This window comes from Sebastes umbrosus, chromosome 12 (assembly GCF_015220745.1).
Source record: "Sebastes umbrosus isolate fSebUmb1 chromosome 12, fSebUmb1.pri, whole genome shotgun sequence".
Taxonomy (NCBI): Eukaryota; Metazoa; Chordata; class Actinopteri; order Perciformes; family Sebastidae; genus Sebastes; species Sebastes umbrosus.
In genome coordinates, this window is record NC_051280.1 from 26,646,400 (window position 1) to 26,669,239 (window position 22,840).

The 22,840-nt window shown below is 43.1% G+C and overlaps 2 protein-coding genes across 3 annotated transcripts; both read right to left on the minus strand.

The window, feature by feature from the left end:
• Positions 1 to 172: 172 nt before the first annotated feature.
• Positions 173 to 4,104, minus strand: zgc:162816 (uncharacterized protein LOC571260 homolog). Its single transcript, XM_037788466.1, is given in 5 exon segments — positions 173 to 552; positions 638 to 743; positions 827 to 949; positions 2,002 to 2,157; positions 3,959 to 4,104. Coding segments are annotated over 5 exon segments (621 nt in total). The 3' UTR covers positions 173 to 462.
• A 2,622-nt stretch (positions 4,105 to 6,726) lies between these two features.
• col6a2 (collagen, type VI, alpha 2) lies at positions 6,727 to 22,840 on the minus strand. 2 transcript variants are annotated; one of them, XM_037787564.1, is made up of 32 exons: positions 22,637 to 22,837; positions 19,294 to 19,385; positions 19,027 to 19,127; positions 18,741 to 18,884; positions 17,154 to 17,510; positions 17,044 to 17,064; positions 16,885 to 16,950; positions 16,700 to 16,798; positions 16,560 to 16,586; positions 16,370 to 16,396; positions 16,218 to 16,262; positions 15,989 to 16,042; positions 15,843 to 15,905; positions 15,679 to 15,741; positions 15,499 to 15,552; positions 15,379 to 15,414; positions 15,209 to 15,271; positions 15,025 to 15,087; positions 14,072 to 14,134; positions 13,925 to 13,987; positions 13,792 to 13,842; positions 13,615 to 13,713; positions 13,464 to 13,526; positions 12,611 to 12,646; positions 12,473 to 12,518; positions 12,223 to 12,375; positions 12,021 to 12,115; positions 11,445 to 11,626; positions 11,171 to 11,349; positions 11,019 to 11,057; positions 7,913 to 8,247; positions 6,727 to 7,515 (listed from the first exon to the last, which is right to left on the minus strand). In XM_037787564.1, the coding sequence occupies exons 2-32, from the start codon at positions 19,367 to 19,369 to the stop codon at positions 7,246 to 7,248; spliced, it is 3,033 nt and encodes a 1,010-aa protein (XP_037643492.1). In that variant the 5' UTR covers positions 19,370 to 19,385; positions 22,637 to 22,837; the 3' UTR covers positions 6,727 to 7,245. The 2 variants fall into 2 exon arrangements, with proteins under 2 accessions (XP_037643492.1, XP_037643493.1); XM_037787565.1 differs by lacking the exons at positions 6,727 to 7,515; positions 7,913 to 8,247 and adding an exon at positions 9,643 to 10,131 and having other exon boundaries at positions 22,637 to 22,840.

The window sequence follows — 22,840 nt, forward strand, 5'->3', positions numbered from 1 at the left end:
AATCAATGATGGAAAATAATAATATAATAATAAAAATAATAATGTTAAAAGTGGAATATACTTTACTGTTATAATTCAAATGTTTATATATTTTTATTCCTATTATCATTATGACTATTTTAGAAATGTGTAAGAATCTATGCAAATATTTTATTGATAAAGACAAAATAAGAAGTGGAAGTAGTGATTTTATTTAGTCAGAAAAAAACCCAACCAGTATTCAAGAGAACCTGTGGTAGTCATTGCACACACATTAGTATACCCACTTCAACAGGCTCATAATCATCATACAGTACTTCCTGCCTATAAATGCATGCAGTTACCAGCACCTGTTGTGCTGCAGTACACAATGCAAAGCTTCATTCGCTTACATTTAGAGAAAATCCAAAACTGAAGATTGTGTACAAAACTAAATAATGAATATTTTGGAATGAACTGCAGGTGACATGGGTAGCTAGGTGTTCACCACCCGCGTGTTGGTGTCCACTTCCCCAGCAGACGGCCCTCGGAGTGCACGTGGTACACGGGATGCATCGCCGCACTTGCACATGACTGTAAAAATGAACAGTGACGGGGTCAAACAAGAGGAGAGCGACACAGTAAAACCTACACAGTGATAAGCTTCAACTGTACTGACATGGTAGGGGATCAGTGTGAGTAGAGAGTCCAGGGGGTATCTGCTGTAGTCCAGCGGTCCTGAGATGGGCTCCACTCTACCGTGCTCCTGGGTCATAGACAACAACCTGGGGGGGGGGGGTATTTCATCAGGACTTAGGTCACACTTAAGTTTAGTATTGAGATTAGAGACAAGAGGAGATGGCTTTACTTGAGGTTTGGGTGTCCTTCAATCACAGCATATCCAGTGGGAAGTTTTCCAGCTCCGTCTAGACTGAGAGCGGAGAGCAAAAATAAGTTTAAAGAAAATAGGAAAACAATAGATAGCTGTAAGCTATCAGTAATGTAGTGGTGAGTAACACATGTATTTGCTCCAGTTGGTGAGCATCATAGGTCAATTGAAAGGGAATAAATTAAAATAATACATGTAGGATTTTGTTTTGCCCTCAAACTCCTTCCCCTAACGTAACTTAAAGGGACTGTTTGTAAGAATCAGAAATGGTTGTGACAGTGACACCTGTGGCTGTTAAGTCAACGAAAGTCAGCGTCCTGTTGCACACGCTCGCCCGTGTGCACGCGCTACCTGAATGTGAGCGAGCATCAGTCAAAACAGTGAGGCGACACACGTCAGCTAAAACCACAATATCACTCTGTATTTCACCTGCTTGGAGCGAGCTGAGCGAGCGAGAACAAGCGCGTTCTGTGAGCAGAGGAGCAGAGTACAGCAGAGACTCCGGCCTCGAGACCAAAGCTACGGTCTCCCCCGCATCCTCCGACTGCGGCCAACACTGTTTTGCAAGACGGACTTCACTAGATATAACTTTGCAGTTTTGGTGCTTCCGTGTAGTTTGTGTTGGAGTCTTGTCTGAACAGCGCAGCCACAAGCAAGCGCGCATGGGACACCGACCCCGCAATGATTTATACGTGTAAAAAGTTACAAACAGTCCCTTTAAAGAATGTAAACATGTTCTAGTATAAACCCAAAATACAAGTACGAACCTAAAAATGAGCACGATATGTCCTCTTTAAGTATACTGAACTGAACTGCGTCCATAGCAACGGTCTGTTATCCATAGCAACGGTCTGCTATACAGAAATAACAGACCGCAGAAAAACGTAATTGACCAATCAGAATCGAGAATTCAACAAAGCCAAGTAATAATACATACTAATTGCCATACAGTGGTATGCTCTATTTGTAGTTAGTATGCAAGCAATCAATTTACCATTTGAAATAGTGCAAACTGTGACTTTTTTTCACAAAAACAAAGCAAAATGTTATTTCCTATATTTGTCATTAAATCTTTTGTTATTGTAAATTCTACATGGAGCTGTTTCACCACCACCTGCAAGTTATTTTAATGATATGCAGCACATATTCAAAACAGTCTTTTCAGTGTGTGAGTTGAGACCTTATCAAAAGGAAAAGAGTATGCATAGAGAATGTCATCAAACCCGTTGTCGGTATAGAACCAGGCCTCTGCCAATGTGGAAACCGCAATGCACCTCCGTGATCCACCCGTCATTATGTCAGCACACTCACTAGACATGAACACAAATACACAGACATTATCAGTATCCCTTACATATGAGTACAACACTGCACAAACGGCACATCCTGTCTGAAAACTAGTCCGTGCATTTGTTACCTCCAGGCTGGATTATTGCAAGTCCTTATTATCAGGCTGCTCTAATATAATAAGTCCCTTAAGACTCTCCAGTTGATCCAGAATGCTGCAGAATGTTTACAGACAAGAACTAGAAAAGAGATCAGATGTCTAATTTGTCCCATATTAGCTTCTCTGCACTGGCTCCCTGTAAGATCCAGAATATAATTTACAAAGCTCTTAATGGTCAGGCACCATCATACCTTAAAGGGATAATTCAGGTGTTTTGAAGTGGGGTTTTATGAGGCACTTATCCATAGTTCATTATAGTTGGACCAGCCCTAAGTTATACTGCTATAGGCCTAGACTGCCGAGGGACTTACACTGAGCTCCTTTCTCCTCCTCTCCCTCTCCATCTGTATGCATTCATGTCTCAATAATGCATGTTACTAACTTGGCATCTTCCTCTGAGTCTTTGTGCTTTCTTGTCTCGCAGGTTGCCATGGATCATGGTTGCCACTGGATCGTGGCTGCGCTTGTTGCCGTGGTTCTGCTTGACGCCCCACTGCTACTATTATTATTATTAGTCATATTTCTATTATTTTTATAGTTGTTATTGTTACTACAGTTGTTGCTGTGCATCTCTGTGTCTCTCTCGCTCTCTCTCTCTCAACCCAACCGGTCAGGGCAGATGGCCACCCACCTAGAGCCAGCTGGTTCTATTCAAGGTTTTTTCCTTGCTGCTGTGACCCAAATGCTTGATCGTGGGGTAATGTTGGGTCTCCGTATATTAAAGGGACTGTTTGTAACTTCTTGCACGTATAAATCAATCCGGGTTGGTGTCCCATGCGCGCTCGCGTGTGGCTACGCTGTTCAGACTCAGACTCCAACACAAAATACACGGAAGCACCAAAACCGCAAAGTTCTATCTAGTGAAGCCGGTCTTGCAAACCAGTGTAGGCCGCGGTCGGAGGACGCGGGGGAGACCGTAGCTTTGGTCTAGAGGACCGGAGTCTCTGCTGTACTCTGCTCCTCTGCCTGCCTTCATTCACACACCGCGCTCGCTCTCGCTCTTTCGCTCCGCTCTCACGTGAACACGCGCACACTACACACTGCAGAAGAGTTAGTTTAGCTCTGAGAATATCTAGTGAATGTACAGTGGACGTTTGTGCAGAAATAACTGCTACAGCTCCTCCAGACCAACAGAGGTTTTCCGTGTCTTGTGAAGTGACGGGGCTCCGCAGCGAGAAACATTATCGTCACCAACCAAACCTCCGGTGTCTCACCTGTTCCCTCCGGCCGCGGTCGGGAGGCTGAAGCAGGAAAAGCCAACACTAGGATCAGCAGTGATTCATGGAGAAACCTTCGTCTGGTCAGCTAACATTACTGCCAAGCAGCTGAAATATAGAGTGATATTGTGGTTTTAGCTGACGTGTGTCGCCTCACTGTTTTGAGCGATGCTCGTTCATGTCTATGAAGAGCAAGCACAGGCGCGAGCAACAGGACGCTGACTTTTGTTGACTTAACGGCCACAGGTGTCGCTGTTAACAAGCATTTTCTGATTCTTACAAACAGTCCCTTTAAAGAGCATGGTCTAGACCTGCTCTTTATGAGAAGTATCATGAGATAACTCCTGTTGTGATTTTTAGCTCTATATAAATAGAATTGACCTGACTATACATATGACAGATTTTCGTAAATGTATTGTTTTGAGTGTGTGTGTCTGTTTTTCATACATGGTTTTGTGGGTCTTCATGTGTGGCCGAAGCTGGACCCCCAGATTCTTGCAGCGTTCGATCATCCTCTCTGCATTTCACCCCACTTTGTCCACATCCACCACCAGAGCAGGGGTGCACAGGACGGAGATGGGCTCTCCCTCCATACTGGCAGCACTGGAACACACACACACACACACACACACACACACACACACATAGATACTTCTTGTGCAATTAAATTCTCGTGCATGACTGACTTCAAAGTTCAAGCCCTTTATTGTCATTGTGTAGTACAACGAAATTAGATTGTGACAATCCAATAGGTGCTAATAAAAAGATAATACAAATAAAAAAAAGAGATAGTGCAATATAAATATTAAAAAATATAAAAGACAATACAATATAAAATATAAAAATACAATATGTATATAGATTTGATGACAGTTTTGCCAGATTATTGCACTGAGTGTCTGTCAGATAATCATATAATTATTGCTCAGCATCAGATAATTATTGTCTTCAACTTCAGTTTTACAACGTTATATAATGTAGACCTTTGAACTTTAAAAACTTTAACGTTACCCTGAGATGTTTTTTTGGTTTTGACAACCTTCATTTTCCTCTGGACCTTTATTAATTCTTTCCTCTACATCTTAATGCATATTAATAATAGACTATGCACGGAGCTATAGGAGATCTTTATCACTATAGATAACTCACCGTTTTGCAGTGATTGTTGTCTCCGTCAGATGTTGTGGTCACGCGTCTCTGGTGTCTACGGTGTCCTGTAGAGGTAACCTCCAGACCGGATGCGCTCATTCTGGGGTCATATTATAGAGCATCTTTGTGCAAAGCAGAGACAGAACAAGTTGCTGGACTCTACTCTCAATTTGTGTGTGTGATTTTTTTTAATTTTAATTTCTTTTCTTTACTTAAATTTAAGTGACATTTGTAAATATAATTGCGTCACAGTTGACCTGATTATCGGGAGATCTCTTGACATCACCAGAATCCAGCTGCCGTGCAAAGTTTGGAAAAAAAATAAATAAAAAATAAATAAAAATAATTTATAAAAATGAAATAAATATTTCCATTTAATATATTATTTAAATAAATATTTTTAAAATTTAACTTTTCTGGTTGCAACATAAAAACACTAATAGCTATACATTAAAGGTCCCATATCGTGCTCATTTTCAGGTTCATACTTGTATTTTGTGTTTCTACAAGAACATGTTTACATGCTGTAATGTTAAAAAAAAACACCTTTATTTTCCTCATGCTGTCTGCCTGAATATACCTGTATTTACCTTTCTGTCTGAAACACTCCGTTTTAGTGCATTTCAACAGAATTGCAACAGAATTACGTTGCTAGGGCAACAGCTTGGGTCCATGTGTACTTCCTGTCAGCTGATGTTATTTACATACACTGCAACAGGAAATAAACTGGGACACAGTTAGAATGTTTACGTTGAAAACCGTGTAATGGTCTAAATATTGTAGATTTGTGACATCACAAATGGACAGAAATCCTGACGGCTTGTTTCAAACGCACAATTTCTGAATACGGGTTGTGTGTATTTCTCCGTATATTGAGGGGTTTGATAGTTTAACAGTATTTATTTAGCACTTAAACCTGTTTTATAATATAAAAGACCTGAAAATCTCCCTTTTTACAATATGGGACCTTTAACATTTTTACTTTTCAAGTACATAAATATTTGCATCAAAATATACTTAAAGTACCAAAAGTTAAATTACTCATTATTCAGCATGAAGCAAAACAGAGCCACGAGGAGGTGCAGAAGTCTAGTTTTCTCTCGGAACACTTGAATTACAATATGCCAAAAACATTCTGCCTACTGCAGGTTTAAAGTGTAGGCCTACATTTCTTTAATGTTGCAGCTGGTAAAGCTTTATATACTGCTGGGTAGCTTAAACTGTAATAATAAGTCATAATTTATTAGTTGATTTGACATAATGTATTATATTTTGTATTAATAACCCAAATTAGCAAAGCAATTACTAACTAAAGCTGTCAAACAAATGCAATGCAGTAAAAAAGTACAATATTTGCCTCCAAAATGTAGTGTAGACCATCAGAAGTATACAATGTAATAGATTGGTCTGAATAGACTTTTGAATTTGCTGCTTTGTATGTCTCTGTACAGCAGAGGGAGCCAGATGCACAAACACCCATTTTTTACACTTTTTCTTTTGGGATCAAAATAAAATAAATTAAAAATAATTTGGGAACAAATGGAGAGGGGATAAATATTACATTTCAAAAGGATGAAATGTATTATGTATGTTTGTGTTATGTACGTTTTCTATGCCACTTCCTTCCTGCTAAGGTTACAGTGGTTTAAGGACAAATTGCACATGGATCAAAAACATATTAAACACATCACACATTTTCTTTTTTATATCTTGCAAACACAAAAGACAGTGTTGGGGTCACCACATTAGGCTTTATTTGGACTTCATGTTTACAGATTTGGTTCTTTCATGTTTGTCTGTCAATGCATGTGTAATTAACTTCAGCATATGTGTGTGTGTGTGTGTGTGTGTGTGTGTGTGTGCGTGCGTGTGTGCGTGCGTGCGTGCGTGCGTGCGTGCGTGCGTGCGTGTGTGTGTGTGTGTGTGTGTGTGTGTGTGAGAGTGCGTGTGTGATTCTCATGTGGGGCATTTATGTGAGTTTTTTTTTTCCCTGGGGGAGATAAGTCTACATGTCTTTATCCCCTGAACAAACTACAGTAATTACAGCATAACATGATGTAAAAAAGTTTTGAGAACCACTCAGATGGCTTTGTCCTTTATTTCTACTTTAGCACCTTTAATGTAAATACTGAGTTTGTGAAGACTGTGAGGGAGAGAGAGAAAGAGAGAGAGAAAGAGAGAGAGAGAGAGAGAGAGAGACTGCAAACTGAAAATCAATACAATATAAAAACAAAATAAAGCGTACAATTAGTTTCGTACACATTCAAGAATCATACACCTCTCCTCTGGGATGCTTCTGAGTGTCTTTGGTTGGAAGTGCTGACCGTAGATTTAGAATGACTAGAACAATCAAGTAACTAACGATATTGCATGCCTATGTGTTTGTGTGTCAGCTGGTCCTACGTGGATTGTTTTGGCTCTTGTAAATTAACCGTCACCCATAACAACAGGATATGTAGCCGCCTCAGTGCCTAACATCCAGTAATGATAATGATCACAGAGGTTGGCTGATGGCTCTGTGTGTGTGTGTGTGTTTATGTGCACGCCTTCTTTAATTCTATGGGGCAGAGCGTTACAGTTCCTCACTAGCATATCCAGCGGATGAAGCGCTCAAAGAACGACGGTTTGTTCAGCATGGCGTAGTCAGCTCCTCTAAAGATGGCCGACCCGTCCCCTAGCGACACCTTCCGCAGCACGTCTTCGTCTGTGTCTGTTCCCATGGCGATCACCGTGGGAACGCCTTCAGCTCGCCTCATGGCAGACACGCCCTCATCCAGCTGTTCGCTGGCTGTGATGCCGTCGGTGATGAACACAAAGGCCAGCTCGGCGTTGCGACGAGCCAAGCGGTCTCCACCCTGCAAACACGACATGCAATGTTAAAGAAATACACTTTTTTAGCTTCCTTGCCAATAGTTAAATGAGAAGATTGATACCACTTTCACATATGTGTGTTGATATAGGGCTTGAGCTAGAAGGAAATTAGCTTAGCTTAGCATAAAGACAGGAAGCAGGACTAAAACAGCTATAGCGAAATCACAAATTGACACTGTTATTTCTGTTTGTGTAGAGATGAAACAAATGAGATACGTATTTTTGAGATCCAGACTCAGACATGAGAGTGGTTTTGATCTTTTCATCTTATTCCAAAAAGTAAATTTCAAAAAAAGGGTTTAACTATTCCTTTACATGTTTGTGGCACAGTTTGCCTTCCTACAAATCCAAGACAAGCGTTGTGTTTGTATTTGTTTGTACCTGTGGAACCACCAGATTGTTGACAGCATGGATGATAGCGCTGCCCAGAGCAGAAGAGGAGTCCATGTAGTTCACCCCCGCCAGCGAATCAGAGATCACTGTGAGATTGTGCGTGAGCGCGAACTCCACCCGCTGCTCTGTAGAGCTGCCGTACTGCAGCAGAGCCAAGCGGGCATTCCTGTCGTCTTTCAGGCCGTTGGCCAGGGTGAGGCGGCGAGCCACGTTCTCGATGAACTCTTTGACCCTGCGGTGGTCCTCCAGTCCCATCCTCTCAGAGCCATCCAACATGAACACCACATCCACGGGCCGCTGCGAACAGCTGGCCACTGCAGGCTCTGGAACAGACACACACACACACACACACACGTACGTGACGTTTTAAATCAAACATGGCGTTCGGCGAGCTACAGCTGGAACACAGATGCTCAGAGGTCATCAAGAAAGCACTTTTTTAGTTTGCTCTTTGATTTTATTCTCTTGAGATGGCATTATTAAAGAAACATGAATACATGTTATATACCAAATGACATAGTTCACATCAGCATGTTTCATTCACAGAGCTAACATGATACCATAACATTTGGTTAGAGCCACTCTGTAGTCATTTTCCTCTAGTCATCCTACTTTACAAGCCAAGCCACATGCGGAAAAAAAACATGCACCAACCAAGGGCATAACATACAATAGTTCCTTCATTGTCAGTGCCAAGTCGATTAACCAAATATCCACATATACCAACTTCTGACTCATATACAGCATACTGTGACATGGATAAAACCAGATATTTTTCCACATGTCAAGGCCTTTTCACCAACATGACTCATTCACAGAGCACAAGAAAGAAAAGTAAAGGCCGTAACCATGGATATGTGCAAAACAGCAAAAAAAAATCTCATCAGAGTGATTCAGCGAGCTCGTGATTCACAGTGGAAATGAGGCTTCATCAAAGAGCCACTGTACACTACACAGGAGCAACATGAATGGCTCTACAGACCAATCTGCCTCCGACAAATGGACGACATCCGCCCTCCGTGTGAATGGAGGACGTTCCACCACCACTTCACGGTGGAAGAAATGATATGTTTCATATTTTTAACAGACATACTTTTCTGAGACACAGCTCCATGTGCGTTAATTCAAAAATATTCTATGAGGAGAGGGAGCATCACATTTTGAATTTTGGCCCATCTTATACAGTAACTGAACATAAGGCTGCTCTGAGATGTTGGGACAGGGCCACCTTCATATCATGCAATCCTTTTGCATCAGCCCATGGTGTATATTGAACGCGTAGAGTTAAAGAGGACCTATTATGATCATTTTCAAGTGCATACTTGTATTTTGGGGTCTCTACTAGAACATGTTTACATTCTTTAATGTTCAAAAAACACTTTATTTTTCTCATCCCGGCTGCCCTGCAGCACCTCTTTTCGCCCTCTGTCTGAAACGCTCTGTTTGAGCTCCTGCCCCGCCCCCTCCTGAGAAGCCCAGTCTGCTCTGATTGGTCAGCTGGCCCACTCTGTTGTGATTGGTCAACCAAACCAAACTCTTTGGATTCCGCTCCAGCTCCGCTCTAACTAGCTTTGTTTGAGGGCGTGCTAAACTAGCCGTTATGCAAATATCTTACTTGGTGACATCACTATGTTACGGAAGAAAAGGCGGGACATCAATCAAGGAGTTTCAGGCAGTTCAGGAGCAGTGTTTCTGTCGGGGAGAGTAACTCCCTTTGGTGTGGACTTTGTGACTTTGCAGACCTTTTACATGCACAAAAAACTATATAACACACTAAAGGAAAGGGGAAAGGCACAAAAGCATAATAGGTCCTCTTTAAAGAAATGCCCACAGTTTTATTAAAGTCTATTCTATTTCCAGCAGTAAGCTTATTAGTTATTGGCGTCCATAATGGCGAGGTAGCATGTTAGCATATTAGCATTAGCAGAGTCCTATGGCTTTCTCTGGGTCTCCCATAATGTCTCCATAGACATATTTGAAGGAGTCGATGAACAGCTTGGTCCACTGCTGCCTGTCCGATCCCTGGGCGAGTTTGGCTCTCTGGGCTGCGTACGCCATGGTCGCAACGCCAACCCCGTGCTGCTGCTCGCTCAGGCCGTTCAGCAGGCTGGTCACACCCTCCAAAGAGGTGGGGACCAATGAGGGGCTGCCTTCCTCGGCCAGTGGCTTCCAGGGGGGAGGGGCTTGCCCCGCCGTGACGCCCCCTCCTGAAACAAGCGGGCGGAATAACATTGTGGGCGGGGTCCCACAGACACGACGCATCAACACTAGGGATGGGCGATACCAAACTTTTTTAATTCGATACGATAGCTTGTTACAATTTTACCAATACCGATGGTTTCCACACTCAAGTGACACAGGGCAGCTAAATATGTCAGGGATGTTTTGGCACAAACATTAAACAAAAGTAGTGAAAACGTTTGAAAGTGATGCAGCCACCCACGTTTGCATTTATGTAATTTTATTATCGATATATTATTTTCAAAGTAATCGATACCAAATGAGAAGCTTGTGAGTATCGAAGCATCGATACCACAGTATCGATCCGCCCATCCCTAATCAACACAGCCAACAAAGATGCCGGAGCTACACCGAGTTGCACTAAATTGCAAGTTTGGTTTTGTGTGTTGGCTTTACAGCGACATGAATTAGTTGCATCATAGCAAAGGAGGTGAAATGATATGTAAAAAAACACATTAACCTAAATTTAATCCACAACTTGTCTAATCCTTAACATAGGTTAAAGGCGTCAGTATGCTTCAAACAAACTAGTTGGTACCAAGTGTTGTCCGAACACGTCCGCAGGCCAAAATGTAAAAGGATAACAGTGCACACTTTCGAACAGTCTCCCCTCAAAGGTATTCACGGTGTTGCACCCGGTTGTACACATAAAAAGTGACAGAAGAATTTGTGTAAAGAATGAAAAAAGATGCAAAAAGTGTCATCCATATCCCCCCCAAAGTCAAACGCTTTTTCAGACACGTTTGACAATTTGACAAGCACTTCGTTTGAAGCATATCGACACCTCAATAATGCTGGTTAGGCCTGAAAATCTTCGAAGAGGAGAGTAATACATAATATTTTAAAATCTTACCTGTTTTACAAGGGAGATCAGGGCACACGGTGATAGGATCTAAAGCAGAGACAAAGACAGGATGTCAGAGAAAAACAGACAAAACCAAAACAGCTTCATGATCCACTAGATGAAAGTGCTGTAAATAAGGTGTGTTTCCGTATTGAGCGTACCTGGGCAGAGCACGTGTTCAATCTTTTCGATAAACTCATCTGCCACCAGGTCAGCAAAGCGCTTCATGCCCAGCACCCTTCCGTCCTTCTGGCAGGCGATGCTCTTCAGACTCTCATTCTCCTCGATCTGGTCGAACATGTCTCCGATACCGATGGCGCTCACGTCGACGCTGGGATCGCTGCTCACACAAATACAAGAAATGAGATAGAACAGTTGTCGTCTCCACAAATGCTAATTCTAAATCCTAATGTGCAGCCCCAGCGCCCCAGGCACCTGCAGAGGTAGGTGAGCAGCGAGTCGTCGTCTCTGGGGTCGAAGCGTCCGTCTGTGATGACAACCACGGTGACGTTGGCTTTGGCCCTGCGGCTGTCCCTGATCAGGTTGTCGTAGGCGTACTTCAGAGCGGACGGAGTCCATGTTCCTCCAGCGATCCACTCCAAGCGCTTCATCGCATCCTGAATAGTGGAGAAGTCACAATGTGAGAGAAGTGTACGTACATGATGTGAGGTCAGAAAGTGTAGCCATTTTGAAGACTTGGGGCGGGTTCGTTGAAAAAAAAAGATCCCAATATAGAAGAGCGCCAGCCTTATTCTTTAACGTGGGTCTACCAAATATCGCATCCCAGATTATATGTGTTAGTGAATGACAGAAATATAGTGAGAGGGACACAAATGTAACTGTGATGACTCCCATCTGCATTGTTTGCGTGCAGACGGCACATCCGATCCGACAGCACATCAGCCCTGATTAATTAAGACACATCTGGAAAAAGAAGGCAAAAGAACAGTGTGTGCTACAGCCCTACAAATACACTTCAAAGCAGTCTGCACATGTGTTTGTGTTTGAGACCTTGAAAGCAGACAGCGAATCAATCTTTGGGTCGTCGAGCTTGATGGCCTGGAAGGTTCCACTGTGACTGTACTGAACAACTCCCACTCTTGTGCCTGCATGGGAACACAAGCAACCGTTAGTGTGTTTACACCAAGTTGGCAGCCATCTATTTCTTTTATGACATACAGACTAATCCTGAAGTGACATAATGCATGTGTACCTGTGTCTGACTGGGGGTCTTTGGCCATGGATCCAAGTCTGTTGATGGTGTTGATGACAAAGTTCTTCTCCAGGGTGAAGTTAGTCAGACCCACTGACTCTGAGCTGTCAATCACAAACACAATGTCCAGGGGGCCGCAGCGTTTCTCACAGTCTGCAGGACGAAAAAACATAAAACTGTGAGAATCTGACAGCCCCGATCAGAGCAACGATCAGATCAGGAATGGAAACACGGCGGTAAACAAACTCACCACAGCAGCCACACGTTTCCCTGATGTAGTTCATGACATCACATTCCTGCAGGGAGAAACATTATGTCATTATCTTCATCATGTTTCTGTTGATGTGCCGGTGATAAAAGAGTGATTAGATGTTATAAATGTTCTTACAGTGAGGCCGGGGTCTCCCTCAGGGCCGGGATCTCCCTGTAGAGGAAAAGAACAGACACAATCACATCCTGCCTTTCGGCTTTTGTCCGGTTTAGGATTGCTAGCAGATAATCGGTAACAAGTAAACATATGAAAGCATCCGCTTAGGTTGGCATTTTCTAGCTGTGGTAACACAATAACCATCATTTATAAATGGTAAATATACTCTATATATATATATAGTTAAATAAACTAATAGTTAATAGCTATTTTACTGCTAACAAACAATGAAATGCTAATTAATAATGTTTACTAATTACTAGTAATGCTATACTTTCTGTTATTTTATCATTAGTTTGTGAAAATATGAAATAAATAGTTTATATACTATATATCGTATAATAGCTTATAAGAGACGATATCAGTTACATTAGTAAAGTATTTAATAACAGTGTATATATTATATTAAGTATTCGTTAATGATTACGAAATGATTTGTAAACCTTTAAGAAATTGTTTGCAAAACATATATAAACATTATATATACATATATATATATATATATATGTATATATAAAATGTTAGAATGTGTGCAACAATAAACTGTTAAAATAACATCATTTATAGCATTACTAATGATTTGTAGACGGTATGACTTATAATTTCATGGTTTGTTAACAGTAAAATAACTAAATTTTAATGAACTATCATTTTACCATTTATAAATGATGGTTATTATAAAGTGTTACCCTTTTAATGTATTTACCTTTCGGTACTTCTTCTCTAATTTGTCAAAAGACTCCGAGCACCAGAGCTCTCTATATCAGTGAGGAGGAAAAACACTTGATTTAGAGTGCGGTTTTTGTATACTTACATTACGCCCAAGCTCTCCTCTTGGCCCCCTCCGGCCAGGTTCACCAAAAGATCCTGGCTCGCCCTGTTGTAGGCAGAAAAAAACTTAGCATCGTGTACCTTCACTGTACGCCTTTTGCTCCAGTAACATCCAACTACAATGAGTTACTCACTGGCTCTCCCTCAGGTCCTTTTTCTCCTGGTCCTCCCTTTTGACCACAGTCTCCTCTGCCGCCGCGGGGTCCACGACCACCTTTCTCTCCTTTTCCGCCCTGCGGAGGAAAGGTTACGTCAGCCAAGCGTTGCCGCTCTACGGCTAGCAGATGTAAAGAGATGAAGTGTTACGTTACCGATGATCCTCTTCCTCCGGGATAGCTGAAGCCAGGTCTTCCATGGTCTCCCTGAGTAAAGACAAAAAGAAACAGTCAAGACAAACTACAGCTGAAAACAGTCCAAGGAAGATGCTAACACAGAAACACATACCTTTGGTCCAACCAGTCCAGGTTCTCCTCTGGGTCCAGAATCACCAGGGTCACCGCTGCTACCCTGTAATACAAACAGTGTTAATGTAAACCAGATGAGGTAATGTATCTTTTTTCACACGATGCCCAAATAAGACCCTCAACCTACATTTCTCCCGTTCTCTCCTAGTATCCCCGGTGGTCCCCTGGGGCCTGGCAGGCCGTTGTCTCCCTGTTGAGAGGAGAGGAAGTTGATGACAGGTGCAACGGTAGTAGATTAAAGAGCTGTGTATGGTGTTCATATGAAGTGACGGACTCAGGCTGTCTGAGGGGCAGGGGCAAAAAAATTAAAAAGGGCATCAGCTGCGTGCAGAGGGGCACCAGCTTACACAAGTTTTCTAACGTGTAGGGTAACCTATATGGAACTGCATGAGGTTTTCTCCATTTTAAGGCCACCCTAGAGGACATTTTATCACGTTTCCTCTATTTAAGGGCACCCATTAGTGCACTGCATCTTGTTTTCTCCACTGGAAGGGCACCCTAGATGGCACTTTATTATGTTTTCTCCACTAGAAGGGCACCCTAAAGGGCACTTTATCATGTTTTCTCAACTGGAAGGGCACCCGTTAGTGCACTGCATCTTGTTTTCTCCACTGGAAGGGCACCCTAGATGGCACTTTATAATGTTTTCTCCACTGGAATGGCACCCTAGAGGGCACTTTATAATGTTTTCCCCACTGGAAGGGCACCCTAAAGGGACCTCTATAATGTTTTCTCCACTGAAAGGGCACCCTATAATGTTTTCTCCACTGGAAGGGCACCCTAGAGGGCACTTTATCATGTTTTCTCCACTGGAAGGGCACCCATTAGTGCACTGCATCTTGTTTTCTCCACTGGAAGGGCACCCTAGATGGCACTTTATTATGTTTTCTCCACTGGAATGGCACCCTAGAGGGCACTTTATAATGTTTTCCCCACTGGAAGGGCACCCTAAAGGGACCTTTATCATGTTTTCTCCACTGGAAGGGCATCCTAGAGGGCACTTTATATTGTTTTCTCCCCCCCTGAGTCCACCAGTGTATGAACATATACAGATTATCAAGATAATACGGCTCTTTTCACCTTCGTTCCTTTGCTTCCTTCTTCACCTGGAAGTCCTCTCACGCCCTCTGACCCCATTTCACCCTGAAACAGAAAATCAGCATTGAGCCCCCTAGTGGTGGAGCGATGTATCTCAATAAAACAAGTCATTTGAGCCGCGGCAAAAAAACGTTATAACGCGGAAATGTTTCACATAAACTTGTACCTTGTCTCCCTTAATGCCATCTGACCCTTGAGCACCCTTTGGCCCAAAGTCTCCTCTTCTCCCCTGGAACACAAGAACAATTCGAAAATCAACACGAAGCCGATGAAGGGGAACGATGAAGGGGAACAATGAAGGGGAACAATGGTTATGAGTGAATCAGACGTTCCTACCGGCTCTCCATTGCGTCCTTCTTGTCCAGGGGTTCCCTAAGAAAAATGACACACAGGTGAGCTACATGATGCATGTAATGAGTGTTTACGTGTATATCTGTCTGTGGTGATGAGTCTCACTGGGTTTCCTTTCAGTCCGGGTTCGCCAGGTGATCCAGAACTTCCACTCTCTCCCTGTGGAAGAAGCACCAGAGGTTAGCCCTTTCACCTCCAACACTCCTCAAACCATTCAACATGACCTCAGACCATATATTTGTCCCAGCAAAGAGCAGCCATCCCCGTCCCCGTGTTCTGGTTTACCTTCGGTCCACCCTCTCCGGCCGGGCCAGAGGGACCAGGTCTTCCGGGGCGACCGGCATCACCCTGAAAATAGGACACAAGCACACAAACACACAGTCAATCAGGCAGAGTTTAACCACAGGTTGGATGGCTGATGGATTTTGTTTTAAGTGAAGACAGTGTACCTTGTCTCCTCCAGTTCCTCCGAGACCACGTTCACCGACGTCTCCGGGATGACCATCGGGACCCTGTACAAAGCATCAAACACACACCATAAATAGGCCATAACACAACCCGATATAGACGTACTGATCATTTTAAATCGTCATACTCTGTCGCCTGGGTCTCCTTTGCAGCCGGGAGCACCGATCCGTCCAAGTTTACCCTGGGAAGAAGAAGAAAAAAAATTGCATTGCAAGACAAGAGCTTCACTTCAAATTCAGACATCCACTATTTGAAACTTTCAGCACGGAATCAGTTTCAGTAAGTCAGTAAAGATTTTAGGTGGCATTTTGTTCCCTAAAAGTTGCTCCTCAATTTCAGCCTTATAGAGCACCTACCTTCTGTCCATCTGTCCCATTGCGTCCAAAGATGCCAAGCACTCCCTGACGACATAGAAAAGAGACAATTAGAAGAGAAAGAACCAATACCTCTACAAAATGAATGATAATTAATAGATTCGTTTAGGAAATAAATGGAAAAAAAATCCTACCTTTTTCCCCTGAGAGCCGTACTCTCCCTGTGGGCAGACAGAAGATCAGCAGTTATTTTACGTACGACCAATATGCGCTTATTCATTGACAGATTATGAACTCATCCATCTACAAACGCAGTAATTTATTCCAAGGCTTAAGTCATGCATTGATGAGCTTGATCTACACAAAAGGAAAGTGATGCCTCACCTTATCGCCTAGAAGACCTGGTTCTCCCTACAGAGAGGAAAAAGGGGAAAGAAAAATAGTTTATAACAATATAGACAAAAGCAAACTTTGTCATACTGTAGTGAATAGTGAACGATGGGTAGGTGGATGTTCAAACTTACTTTGGAACCGGGCTGACCGATGGGACCCTCGATACCAGGGTCTCCGGGTCGACCAAACTCTCCTTTCGGACCTGGGTCGCCGTTGTCTCCTTTAGCTCCCTGCAAGTTAAAAGGAGAAAATGTGTGTGAGGATGAAAGTGATTAGTGTGCAAATTTGTGTGTGTATGTGCGTGTGTGAAGCTCACTTTTTGTCCTTTGTGGCCATGTGGACCGTGAACCCCTGGTGTCTCCAGACAGGACACTTTGTAACACTGTGTTATACAGGAAATGAAGACAGTCAGCTTTGATGCAGTCTGAAACATAAATCTTTATGATCGTTAGTTACTGTACGTGTGCATTCTCACCTCTGCGTACGCCATATGTTTCTGTGAAAACAAAAGGAACAAGGAGTGAGCATGGAAGAGGCATTGATGGTGTTTTATGTTGTGTCTCTGCGGGTGTGTTTGTGTGTTACCATGGTCTGGATGATGCGGTCGATGGTGTCCGTGTGTATGACGGCTCTGCCCTGGCTCAGATCCACAGCCATGAACTCCCTCCTGTAGACAGACGCTGGAGAGCTGGCGATCTCCTTCAGTGACGTCTCCTCCACGTTCTTCGACGCGGCCACGACAAACACGCGGATGTTTTCGTGCGCCTTATCCGCTGCTGATTTGACACCCGAGCACTTTTCTGCGGTGGAGTGGCCGTCAGTGATGACCACAGCGAAGCGGAGGCTGGGGGATGTGGTTGAGCTCATCATTTTACTGTTCATCTCGTTGAGGGCGCAGTCGATCCAGGTACCCTTACCCAGGTATTTGATTCCCTTAACACCCTGGAAACAGATACAAGTGTGACCTGTTAAGGCTGGATTACCAGTCGGGAAAAGTCAGTCCAGGGACCTAAGGCCCTTAGGGGCCCTGAAGGTATCAGGTTCTCTCTGTGGTGATTAGTTATCTGTTGATTAATTGATTGATATACACTGAAATGGTACAAGACTAAAGACTTTTACACACGGGTGACGAATAAACAACACGAAAATGTGAAATACTCGCCTGCGAATGTTATATGTCTACGGCTCTTATTGTGAAAGGTATGAACGGAAGTGGATCTGGTCTGCGCTGCCTTCGTCAAGGTTGAAAGGAGTAATAAAGTTTGCCGTCTTAGCTCGGACTACAGAGCCTCTGAGTTGTTGTTTCATAAATAAAGGCACAACTCAACCCGTTCCGCAAAACATGATTGGTTGATGCCTTTATTCGTGGCGCGAAAGGTCGGAAAATCGAGCTTGTTCCGAAAAGAAAATAAGCCGCTTTTAGTGTAAGTGTGTAATGGCCTTGAAGGTGGCTTCTGCATTTTAACATAACCACCAGCTGCCGTGTCTAAATCTAGTTTTAAAGGAACAGTTTGTCATTTTGCACCTTTATTTGAACCTTGCAACTGCATAGCACGCATCTCACACCATGAGGCCACAAGGACGATACGTCTATCTTGCAGTTATCAGCAGGTTTTGCTCCGCAGTGCACACTGTGTGAAAAGCTTCTTTAATTCTTTTTTTTCACTAGTTTTTATACAGTCTAGGTTGTGGTGGCCCGAAGCTGATTTTTGTCCCACTGCCCCAAAACAGGTTTACCCAGACCTGATTGTCATTTATGTTAATAAGTGTGTGGTAGGCTAAAAACAAAAACACACTGAAGATGACAACTCTCTACAGATTTGCACTTTTTTCTCCGTATGAAACTCCCATTGGCAGAGGGTCACGGGTCAGAAATCTCCAGCCATAGGAAGGAAGGATGTACGTTTAAACAAGATGCAGAACTCCTACAATTCCCTCCATTTAGCTGCCAACATGTGATGTTGCCTGGCGCAGCTTTAACCAGTATTTTACATCATTTGGAGGCTAAATGCCAACGTTATCAAATTCCTCTAATTCAGCTTGGTTAGGTACATAAAACAAAATGAAATCTGACCAAACTATTTAATCTTTAACTTGATGGTATCTGGGATGTGTAAGCATATGTGTGTGTGTGTGTGTGTGTGTGTGTGTGTGTGTGTGTGTGTCACTCACAGTGATGAAAGCGTCCTTGGGTCCGATGGTACTGAACTCATTCTGTATCTGGGAGAAGTGCAGTCCACCGATGTTCCAGTTGACTCGCACGGCACCCCTGAGTTCAGCATCTTCCAAACGCATTGCAAACTGCTCAACGAATTGCTAAAACAACAAGACACAACACGTCACACAACATGGCTGATGCTGCTCACTTGGTCGACTGCCGTTTAGGGTTGATGACACTATGAAACAGGGATATTTTGCGTTGAGACTTAAGTGATAAAATTGCAGATAAACGACGAACCTTGATGCTCTCCACCAGCGCTCCGGGGGGCGGCTCCTGCAGGGCGATGGTCTCAGATGTGTCTATGGTGAAGTACACGTCTATGGGACACTCATTCTTCTCTGCGGGGGGGGGGGGGGGGACAAAAAAATAACACACATGTAAAGCCTCCATAGAAAATTGCATTTAAATCAGCAAGATGAAATGTCACAAAAAATGTGTTAACATATTAACGTGACATGTTACTATGGCTGCGAGGCAACAAGGGTTCAGTTTGGTGGCACTCACTGCTGCACTCTGATGGCTGGCCGTGCGTCAGGGCGCCAAAGAGAAGACAGAGCGCGATGACCTCTAACCCCAGCATCTTCCTCTTCTCCTGTCTGACACATAAAAGGCACAAAACACACAACTGAACCAACTGAATCTCTCAAAATCAATAAAGTGAAAATAGAAGACAAAAAAACACACTAAAAAGGAAAGCCATACATGTGACTGTTTTAAAGCCTAAATCAAGAAACAACGAGACTATGGGATTATATTTTAAATAAAAAGCATTTAATTGTGTCGTAGTCTGATAATATTTAATTTTCTTATCATTGCACATGCTGCATGATTTTTGTCATGTAGCGTTAGATGATTGCCAAAGAAATCGTTTCTTCATCTAGATGCTGCATCTGGTTTCAGTTTACGCTGTGAGGAACGATCTGCAGACTGTTACCCAGGGAACAAAATGGCTGCCTCAGCGTTATGTAACAGGAGAAAGCATCACATGAGTTGAACATGGCTTTTCTTTCTCGTGTTTAACGGTGGAAATGGAAACCGGAGGAAGAGGTGGCTGATCTCAAGATCAACTGATATTTGCTCCATTATAGATTATTCGTGCAGAAACCTGGACACGCAAGACAAATATAGAAACACTTTGGGTGATGACACAGAATGAACAGACTCTGGGAGCAGTTGGCAACAGACAGCAGGCCGCTGATTGAATACAGCAAGACGAACATTTTGGTTTTAAACCATCAGATTTCACAAGGCCTCAGTCTGCTGCCCTCCAAAGGCCGCCAACCTCTGTTCACTGGCTGTCATTAACCCGTTAGGGGGCCCTGGCACTTTGACCCTGATTTGGTTAAACACAAATTTATATATGCATCATGTAAATTCTGACAAGACATGTAATCATGCAGGACCTCTCGTAAGGCCCCTCGTTATCTCGAGTGTGCATATTCGTAAAAAGAAATCCACAATTAATCAAATTACCACAAACCAACTGGTTTACAAACACTAGGTATGAGGCCTTCAGGGCAGTGCACACTTTGCCTGATTAATAATCCAGAGCTGGCTGTGAGGGAGGGGAAGGCCTCTGGTACACTCAGCACATACACTGGTAGCGACATGTCAACACAGCCTACTGGTCATCTGTCACTCTACATCAACTCCTAAGATCTCAACCCAGCACATGTCCACCACTGACTGGACCATCTGCCAACTGAAAAACAAGAGAAACGTCTCCCCTCTTGAGAAAACAACTCATAATATAAATGTCAATGTAAATACATGATGCCACCCCACAAGCGGAGCTATTTGCCTTAAAATGTTTTGTTTTTAAGGAACAGTGTGCAGTATTTAGAGGAGGATCTATTGGCAGAATATGATATTAATAAGTATATTTTCTTTACTGTATAATCATCTGAAAATATGAATTGTGTTTTTGTTACCTAAAGCTGGGGACACACCTAGCCCACAACGAAGAACTAGCGGTGACGGAGGCCGACTGTTACGTTGCCTCACGTCGCCTTTGTTTTGGCCGACAAGTTGCAGTCGAACACACCGCAAAGACTACAGCCGACGGCCAGTTAGCACGTACATTCCGCGCCTGCGTGAGATGAAATAACTCTCTACACCAGCAGGCGGCAGTAGTCTGTATTCATCATTCAAAAAGGGAAACCGGAAGACCGAGGACGGCGGATATACAAGCCGTTGTTACGATACGTACATGAAACAAAGCGGCGTTTGCCGACCATTTCCACACCACTCTAACTCACCACCTAGCTTCATTCCAGATGGTCATGTCATTGTGATAATAATATCTGTGTATTGGAGTGATCAGGTAAGATGAAGATGACAAATGAGAAGAGCTTTCTGTGTTTTTCCTCTTGACTTTACTCGTTGGCTTGCTTTCCTCACTTCCGTTTCTCTTCTTGAGCACTGATTCGTTTAAGCTGAACAGCCAATCAGAGCAATTTCTCTCACCGACGGGCGCCGCCGCCGATTCAGCATGTTGAATCGGCTGAAAAAACTCAGACACGGACAGACTAGAACCATCGGTGCGGGACACACTGAAAAAACTAGGCCGACGGACGCTCACCGACGGCGCCAAACTATCCGACTGTCGGCTTGGTGTGTCGGGGCCTTTAGAATGAGCTGTTTATATCTATATACGGAGCCGGTCCACCATACGGAGCCGGCAGCCATGTTTCTACGGTAAAGTTATGACTTTGTTCTGGTAATATTACAACTTTTTTTCTTGTAAAGTTGTGACTTTATTCTCGTTATATCTGATTTTTTCCCCCTCAATGTGGCCCCTACCTCACTGCAAATGTTTTGCGGCTCCAGAAAGATTTTTTTTTCTTTCTTTTATGCCAAAAATGGCTCTCTTGATAGTAAAGGTTGCTGACCCCTGTCTTACACGCTTGGCACACGGGAGAAGTTTGAGTTGGTTGCAATCTGCAACCTCACCGCTAGATGCCACCAAATCCTACACACTTCACCTTTAAAACTAGTTATTAAAATTTCATGTAATTTGAAGTAAAATAATCTCACATCTGCTGATTTTTACTAAGAGAAAACTATATTTTCAGACACATCATTTTAGGCCTTCTTTAAAACAAAGTGCAGCCCCGAGCTCTGCTGCTCTGCTGTGGCTCCCTCTGGCGGACTGACAAATGTGAGCTGCGGAGGAGTCGCTCCTGCAGATGTTCCCACTCCTCTCCCACTGCCCAGGCCAGGAGGGGAATGAGTGGGAGTCCCTGTAGCCTTTCACCACTGCACAGGTAAATAGCATGCAAAAAAAAAAAGAAACATGCAGAGATACCAGCACGACTGATAGAGCCCATAAAACACACACACACACACACTTGTCTTTTTTTATATATTTACTGTATTGTTATTATTATTATATGTATCTTGTACTAATTGTTTATCACTATTATGTATTCATATTATTTCTTTATATTAATCTTGTCTCTAGGTGGAGGCTTCAGATAAGCCCAGTTTTTTTTTTTTGCCTCTTCCTGCACTGTAAATTATTCATTTCTTTTTTTTGTTATGTTGTATAATCTTAATGTGCAAAACAAATAAACAAATAAATAAAAAACATCTTCTACTTATGTTTTTTTTTTTTCTTGGGCAATTAGTTTGTGGGTTTTTGAAGGAGTTGCTTACTACAAAGTACTACAAAGTTTGGTTTGGCTGAGAAAAAAAACACTCATTTGTGTTGATGAAAGTAAGTTTGAATACATGCAAAGAGACAGAGATTGAGGGAGACACACAGAAACACACTAAGGAAGAAAGAAGGAAACAGACAGAGAGAGAGAGAAACTGGCACATTGTTGTGCGTAAAAGTGCTGCTTACCCAAACTCTCTCCAACAACTTGAAAACTTCGACTGACCCTCTGTAGGTTAACTCCTCATCTCATCAGGAGGGGAAAGAAAGAAAGAAAAAGGGAGACACTGGAGGTATGAAGCCCTGGGATGCAAGTTTCCTTCCCGCAGAAGAAGCTCCGTCCGTCCGTTCGCTCTCCTGTCCCGGTCCAGCCCCAGCAGCACCAGCTCTGGT